At 37.3% G+C, this 8,004-nt stretch overlaps 1 protein-coding gene across 1 annotated transcript; it reads left to right on the forward strand.

Annotated features, from left to right (window-relative positions):
• Positions 1-4,500: 4,500 nt before the first annotated feature.
• On the forward strand, positions 4,501-5,930 carry LOC138338494 (uncharacterized). The gene is made up of 4 exons (XM_069289460.1): positions 4,501-4,594; positions 4,700-4,899; positions 4,981-5,248; positions 5,542-5,930. The coding sequence occupies exons 1-4, from the start codon at positions 4,501-4,503 to the stop codon at positions 5,928-5,930; spliced, it is 951 nt and encodes a 316-aa protein (XP_069145561.1).
• Positions 5,931-8,004: the final 2,074 nt, after the last annotated feature.

Below are 8,004 nucleotides of genomic sequence, written 5' to 3' on the forward strand. Positions count from 1 at the left end.
CATAACTAATTAGACTTAGAAAGTCTTTAAGTTCACCAAATAAGTTAATGTGATTTAGTTGATGAATATAGTGTTAGAAGTAAGTTAAAACATAACTAATTAGACTTAGAAATTTATTAGTTTTTCCAAATAAGTAATGTGATTTCATTGGTGAATATAGTGTTTGGAAGTTAGTTAAAACTTAATTAATCAGTCTTAGAAAGTCATTAAGTTCTCCAAATACTTAATTTGATTTAGTTTGTAAATATAGTGTTAGAAATAAGTTAAAACTTATCTAATTATACTTTGAAAGATGTTAAGTTTATTAAATAATTAATGTTATTTAGTTGGTGAATATAGTATTTTGAAGGAAGTTAAAACATAACTAATCAGACTTCAGAAAATCTTTAAGTTCTCCAAATACTTAATGTGATTTAGTTGGTAAATATAGTGTTAGAAGTAAGTTAAAACCTAATTATTAGACATAGAAAGTTGTTAATTTTTCCAAATAAGTCATGTGGTTTCGTTGGTGTTTATAGTGTTATGAAGTAAATTAAAACTTAACTAATCAGACTTAGAATATTTTAAGTTGTCCAAATACTTAATGTGATTTAGTTAGTAATTATTTTATTAGAAGTAAGTTAAAACTTAACTAATCAGACATAGAAAGTTGTTAAATTTTGTAAACAAGTAATGTTATTTTGTTGGTGAATAGTATTAGAAGTAACATAAAACTTAACTAATTAGACTTTGAAAAGGTGTTAAGTTATTGAAATAAGTTAATGTGATTTAGTTGGGGAATAAAGTGTTTGAATTAAGTTAAAACATAACTTATTTGACTTAGAAAGTCTTTAAGTTCTTCAAATAAGTTAATGTGATTAAGTTGATCAATATAGTGTTTTAATTAAATTAAAACATACCTAAATAGACTTAGAATGTTGTTAAGTTTTCAAAACAAGTAATATGATTTCGTTGGTGAATAGTGTGACAAGTAAGTTAAAACATTATTAATTAGACTTAGTAAAATTGTTAATTTCTTCAAATAAGTTAATGTGATTTAATTGGTGAATATAGTGTTCGAATTGAGTTTAAATTTAACTAATTAGACTTAGAAAGTCTTAATGTTCTCCAAATATTTCATGTGATTTGGTTGGTGAATATAGCGTTATAAGTAAGTTAAAACTTTACTATTTAGACTAAGAAATTTGTTAAATTTTCCAAACAAGTAATGTGATTTCGTTGGAGAATAGCGTTAGAAGTAAGTTAAAACTTTACTAACTAGACTTAGAAAAATTGTTAAGATATATAAAGAAATTAATGTGATTTAGTTGGTGAATATAGTGTTTGAAATAAGTTAAAATTTACTAATTAGACTTAGAAAGTCTTTAAGTTCTCTAAATAAGATAATGTGATTTAGTTGATGAATATAGTATTTTACTTAAGTTGAAACTTAACGAATTAGCCATAGAAAGTTATAAGTTCTCCATATACTTAATATGATTTAGGTTGTGAATATATTTTTAGAAGTAAGTTAAAACTCAACTAATTAGACTTAAAAAAAGTGTTATGTTCTTCAAATAAGTTAATGTGGTTTAATTGGGGAATATCTCCTTCAACGTTTTTGTTATGTTCTCCAAATATTTCATGTGATTTGGTTGGTGAATATGATTAAGTTTATCTATATAGTGTTTTAGTTAAGTTAAAACTTAACTAATTAGACTTAGAATGTTTTTGAGTTTTCCAAACAAGTAATGTTATTTTGTTGGTGAATTGTGTTAGAATTAAGTGAAAACTTAACTATTTTGTAACGATCTGTTTAGTCGTTTTGAGCAGATAGAATTACTTTTGTTAATAACTCACAGTGTCGACGGATCACACGATGGACCGTCGAGGGTCTTCGTGCCAAAACACTTAAACACTGAAATTTGGGTACGGGGAATCAACTCTCTGAACTTCGCGACGGAAGAGCAGCACGGGCTGTCGTAGGCACGACGGACCGTCACAGAGCTCTTTAATGAATTCGACTCTCTGAACTCTATGAATACCCTACAGGACGGACCGTCGCAAGCACGACGGGCCGTCACGAGCTGCGTAACCTTGACTGGGTCGGATTTCTGCTAATGTTTTAAACGGGTGTTTTGGACTATTTGTGACAAACTGTATGAAATTAGTGGGTAAGTTTAATAATTTATTTACTTGAGGGTTAAAGGAGATAACCTTGAAATAAATAGTGAGCTACTTTTATCATCTTTAATACTTAACTATATGATAATTAGGGTAAAAATAAAAGGAAAAAGGGAGAACAAATGAGGGAGAGAAGAGAGAAACGAAGAGTAAAATCAAAGGCATTAATAAGTAGCTTGTTTGATCACGATTCTTCGATGAAGGTAGGTTATGGTTTATGCTATTTCATAGTAAACTCTAAATAGCGATTGATATGTGTTGGGTGGTATTGTAAAGTCTTCTATATGCTTAATTGTGTTGTTGCATGTTGTGATTATATAAATGGTGATGGATTATAATAATGATATTGTGGAATCTTAAAAACCTTAAATCCACTCTATTAATAATGATGCCTTGATATAAATAAAGGCTTGATGAACTAAAAGAATGAGGTTAATGGAACGGGTGTAACAAACCAACACGTAGAATTAGGGGATCGGGTGTCACGAACCAACATGTAGAATTAGGGGATCTGGTGTCACGAACTGACACGTAGTATGAGGGTATCGGGTGTCACGAACCTACACGTAGTATTAGGGGATAGAGTGTCACGAACCAACACGTAGTATTAGGGGATCGGGTGTCACGAACCGACAACGTAGTATTAGGGGATCGAGTGTCACGAACCGACACGTAGTATTAGGGGATCGTAGTGTCACGTTCCCACACAAAAGGAATAAAGGGATTGAATCTGGAATTATGTAGATGTATTTAAATTCAAAGAAACTATCTCCCAAATGAGTATGGTGTGGAGGCTTGAGTCCTCATGGGTGTGCTTGGTGTTGTTATCAATGATTCTTGTACTTGTTGTCATCACCTGTTAAGTATTATGGTTGATTTTATGCTATTATTTGATATATATTGTTCTCTATTTTGAGTTTGCCGATGATACCTACTCAGTACTTGTGCCTTGTACTGACCCCTACTTGTATGTTTCTCTTTGTTATTTGTGGAATGCAGCAAATGTACCATCGACTTCGACTCGTCCGCAACTCTAGCCAGTCTTCAGTATATCAGAATTCAGGGTGAGCTACTATTTCTAGCTCGGACTGGACACTCTCCTTCACGTCCTGACGTCTTGAAGTTCGGACATGTATCATCTCTTTTACTTGTTTTAGTTTCTTGAATACTCTTAGAATTAGAAATTTGAGGATAGATGTTCTTGGTGTGATGACTTCCAGAATTTGGGGATAATAATAAGTATTGAGTTTTAGAAGTTATTTAATCGATGTTCATTAATGAGTTTTAAGTCTTCCGCATTATATTCTGTTTATATTGTATTGAAATGTTCGGGTTTAGATTGGTTGGTTCTCTCACATAGTAGAATAAGTGTGAGTGCCACTCACTGCGCGTTTTCGGTCGTGACAAACTTGGTATCAGAGCATTAGGTTCATTGGTCTCATCACACAATAACGAGTCTATAAGAGTCTTGAGGAACGGTAGGGGGACGCCTTTACTTTTCTTTGAGAGTCTATAGGACTTAAGGGAAATTCAATTCTTTCTTTCTTTCGTGCTATTAGTTGGATCAAATTGGTATCTGGGTGATACAAATTGGTATCTGACCATCTTCACTCTATTTCGCAGATGGTTAGAACTAGAGAGACGACTGCGCCAACACCAACACCGGCAAGACAGGGTGCGTCTGAGCCAGCCACTGGGCTGTAGCTCGAAGAGGAGCAGTGGCAAGAGGCCGTGGTAGAGGTCACGGGAGGACGTCCTCTAGAAGAAGAGGACAAGCACCTGGCCCAGCTAGTAGTAGGGCGGTGACTCCTCCACCGACTGAGGAAGTAGTAAGAGAGGGTGAGGATGGGGAGAATGAGCAAGTGAAGAATGAGGAATTACCACCCCAACCTACCCAGAGATGATTAATTAGGTTCTTGCTTATCTTAGCGTGTTATTCGATCAAGGCCAAGCACCTCAAGTGTTTTCTGCACCAGCACCTCAGGCTCAGGGAGTACAACATGCAGCTGATGTGGCTCCCCGCATGGATGCCTCATTGGAAATAGGCACGTTTCCCCGGTTGACTACAGGGCCTATAATGACAAGTGATCAGCATGATCTTATCACTAAGTTCTTAAAGTTGAAACCTCGAGTGTTCAAGGGTGCTGAATCTTAGTATGCCTCAGATTTTCTGGTTGATTGTCATGAGCTGCTACATAAGATGGACATAGTAGAACGGTTCGGCGTTGAGTTTGTGACGTATCAGTTTCAGGGAAATGCCAAAATGTGGTGGCGATCGTATGTTGAGTGTCAACTAGCACAGGCACGACCTCATGGGCATCATTCTCTAGCTTATTTATGGAAAAGTATATACCCTGGAATTTGAGGGATAGGAGGAGAGATGAGTTCATGAGCCTAGAGCAAGGCAGGATGTCGGTTACTGCTTATGAAGGTAAGTTTCGTGCATTATCCAGGTATGTCACCCAGCTTTGCTTTAGTCCACAAGAGCGGATTCGCCGTTTTGTGAAGGGATTGAGGTCAGATTTGAAGATTCCAGCCTTACAGGTAGTTGCTGCAGCAAAATCCTTTCAAGAGGTGGTAGATTTTGTGATAGAAGTGGAGGATGTGAAGCAAAACGACTTCACCATGGCATCCACATCTAAGAAGTTTTGTAAGGGAGGTGAATTTAGTGGTTCTTACTCCAGAGGGCAGAGTTTAGGAGGTTACCCAGCCCGACCTATTCAGTCTTCACTACAGGTTATAGCTTGGGGTCCACCGTAGATCGATCAACATTTCTCTGAGTTTGAAGGTTATCCCCAGACTTCGTCGTTCTCACAGAGGCCTATGTTTGACTCTAGAGAGTGTTACAGATGTGTAGAGACTAGACATATTAGAAGGGTTTGTCCAAAACAGAGTTACAGACCCCCAATAATTAGGGGTAGAGGTGGTCATGGGAGAGGCCGCCATTCTGGAGGACGCGTTGGTCAAGATAATGGTGGTCACCAAATCAGCCGAGGTGGAGACAAGTTGGAAGCAGTGCAACACAACATGATAGGGGCAACGGACAAACAGGTGATAGGGCCTATTGTTATGCTTTCCCTGGGAGGTCTGTAGCCGAGACATTTGATGTTGTTATCATAGGTAAACATTTGGTTTGTGATTGCATGGCTTCTGTATTATTTGATCCTTGATCGACATTTTCATATATATCTTCCTCATTTGCTACTAGTGTTGATTTACATTGTGATTTGCTTAACATGCCTATTCGTGTTTCTACTCCGGTGGGTGAGTCTGTGATAGTTTAAAAGGTGTATAGGTCTTGTCTTGTGACTTTTGTGGGGAGCAATACTCATGTAGACTTTGTTATCCTAGAAATGGTTGATTTCGATGTAATTCTAGGTATGACTTGGCTTTCTCCAAATTTTTCAATCCTAGATTGTAATTCTAAAACTGTGACATTGTCCAAGCCTGGGACAGATCCGCTAGTGTGGGAGAGTGACTACACTTCCACCCCCGTTCATATTATCTCCTTTCTTCGTGCTAAGAGAATTGTTAGTAAGGGTTGTTTAGCTTTCTTGGCACACCTCAGGGACGAAAATTCCCAAGTACCCTCGATTGAGCCTGTCTCGAAAGTCCGCGAGTTTCTGGATGTGTTTCCTGCAGACCATCCTTGTATGTCACCGGATAGAGATATTGATCTCTGTATTGATCAAGAGCCGGTTACTCGCCCCATTTCCATACCCCTTTATAGAATATCTCCAGCTGAGTTAAGAGTGTTAAAGGCCTAACTTCAAGAGTTGTTAGGTAAAGGCTTTATTAGACCAAGTGCATCCCCTTGGGGTGCTCCTGTGTTGTATGTGAAGAAGAATGACGGAAGTTTTCGGATGTGCATAGACTACATGCAACTGAATAAGGTAACTGTTAAGAACAAGTATCCTCTTCATCGCATCGGTGACTTGTTCGATCAGTTAGAAGGTGCTTGTACCTTCTCAAAAATTGATTTGAGATCTGGTTATAATCAATTGAAAATACGGGCAGCGGATGTGCCCAAGACTGCTTTTCGGACCAGGTATGAGCATTATGAGTTCTTAGTAATGTCTTTTGGGCTTACGAATGCCCCTGCTACTTTCATGAGCTTGATGAACGGGATTTTTAAGCCATATCTGGATCTCTTTGTCATTGTATTCATTGATGATATATTGGTATACTCAAAGAGCAAGAAAGAACATGAGCAACACTTGAGTATTGTATTTGAAATGTTTAGGGAGAAAAAGCTTGATGCTAAATTCTCCAAGTGTGAGTTTTGGCTAGATTCAGCGTCCTTCTTGGGACATGTGGTTTCTAAGGATGGAGTGATGGTGGATCCTTGTAAGATCGAAACAGTGAATAGTTGGGAAAAACCTACTAATGTTTGTAAGGTAAGGAGCTTTGTTAGTTTAGCTAGCTACTACCGTCGATTTGTCAAGGGATTTTCCTTTGTTGCTTCCCAATTGACAAATTTGACTAAGTAGAGTGTTCCATTTGTATGGTCGGACAATTGTGAAGAAAGCTTTCAGAAACTCAAGACCTTGTTGACTACTGCACCAATTCATACCCTGGCAGTGGAACGTAAGAATTTCATTATTTATTGTGATGCATCCTATTCTGGTTTAGGTGCAGTGCTAATGCAAGAGAAGAATGTAATTGCTTAAGCTTCGAGGCAATTAAAGGTGCATGAACGTAAATATCCAACCCACGATTTGTAGTTGGCTGAAGTAGTGTTTGCATTAAATAAATGGAGACATTATCTATATGGGGTTAAGTGTAAGGTCTATACATATCTTCGTAGTTTACAGTATGTCTTTACTGAGAAAGATTTGAATTTGAGACAGAGGAGGTGGATGGAACTACTAAAGGACTATGATATCACTTTCTTGTATGATCCAGGAAAAGCTAATGTTGTGGCAGATGCTTTTAGTAGAAAGGTAGGGAGCATGGGAAGTCTAGCTCACTAGCAGGTTTCTAGACGCCCATTGGCTAGAGAGGTTTAGACTCTGGTTAATGACTTTATGAGGCTGGAAGTACTAGAGAAGGGAGGATTTTTGGCCTATGTGGAGGCAAGATCTTCCTTTCTTGACAAGATTAAGGGAAAGCAGTTTACTGATGAGAAACTGATCCAGATTCGAGATAAGGTATTGCGAGGAGAGGCTAAAGAAGCAAAATTTTATGAGAAAGACCTTTTGAGAATTAATGGAAGGCTATGTGTACCCCGCGTCGATGATTTGATTCACACTATTCATAGAGATGTCACGATCCAAAACGAGCCGCGAGTGGCACCCACACTTATCCTACTATGTGAGCGAACCAACCAATCTAAACCCCAACATTTTAACCATAATAAACAGAATATAATGGGGAAGACTTAAAACTCATTAATGTAACAAATAAACAACTTCTAAAATTTAATACTTATTATTCCTAAAATTTGGAAGTAATAACCACAAGAACATTGTATCCTCAAATTACTTAATCTAAGAGTATATAGGAACCTAAAATAAGTAAACAGATAGTCCATGTCCGAACATCAAGACATCAAGACATGAATGAGAGAGACTCCAGTCCAAGCTGGGAACAATAGCTTACCCTGAATTCTGACTCGATGAAGACTGACTAGAGTTGCGGTTGAGTTGAAGACGATGGCGCGTTTGCTGCACTCCACAAATAACAAAGAAGAAAATTTAAAAGTAGGGGTCAGTACATGGCAGAAGTACTGAGTAGGTATCTTCGGCCAACTCAAAATAGAAAGCAATATATATCAGATAATAACATAAAATCAACCATAACACTTAACAGGTGACAATAACAAGTACCATAACCCTTGGC

The sequence above is a fragment of the Solanum lycopersicum genome, chromosome 9 (genome assembly GCF_036512215.1).
Source record: "Solanum lycopersicum chromosome 9, SLM_r2.1".
Lineage (NCBI taxonomy): Eukaryota > Viridiplantae > Streptophyta > Magnoliopsida > Solanales > Solanaceae > Solanum > Solanum lycopersicum.

Bases quoted from the DNA above. Each gene is read 5' to 3' on its own strand.
- LOC138338494 (XM_069289460.1), top strand. From the start codon at position 4,501: ATGGAAAAGTATATACCCTGGAATTTGAGGGATAGGAGGAGAGATGAG. The intron at 4,595-4,699 runs GTAAGTTTCGTG...TGAAGATTCCAG, and splicing joins GTCGGTTACTGCTTATGAAG to CCTTACAGGTAGTTGCTGCA. The intron at 5,249-5,541 runs GTCTGTAGCCGA...ATGTAATTCTAG, and splicing joins TGTTATGCTTTCCCTGGGAG to GTATGACTTGGCTTTCTCCA.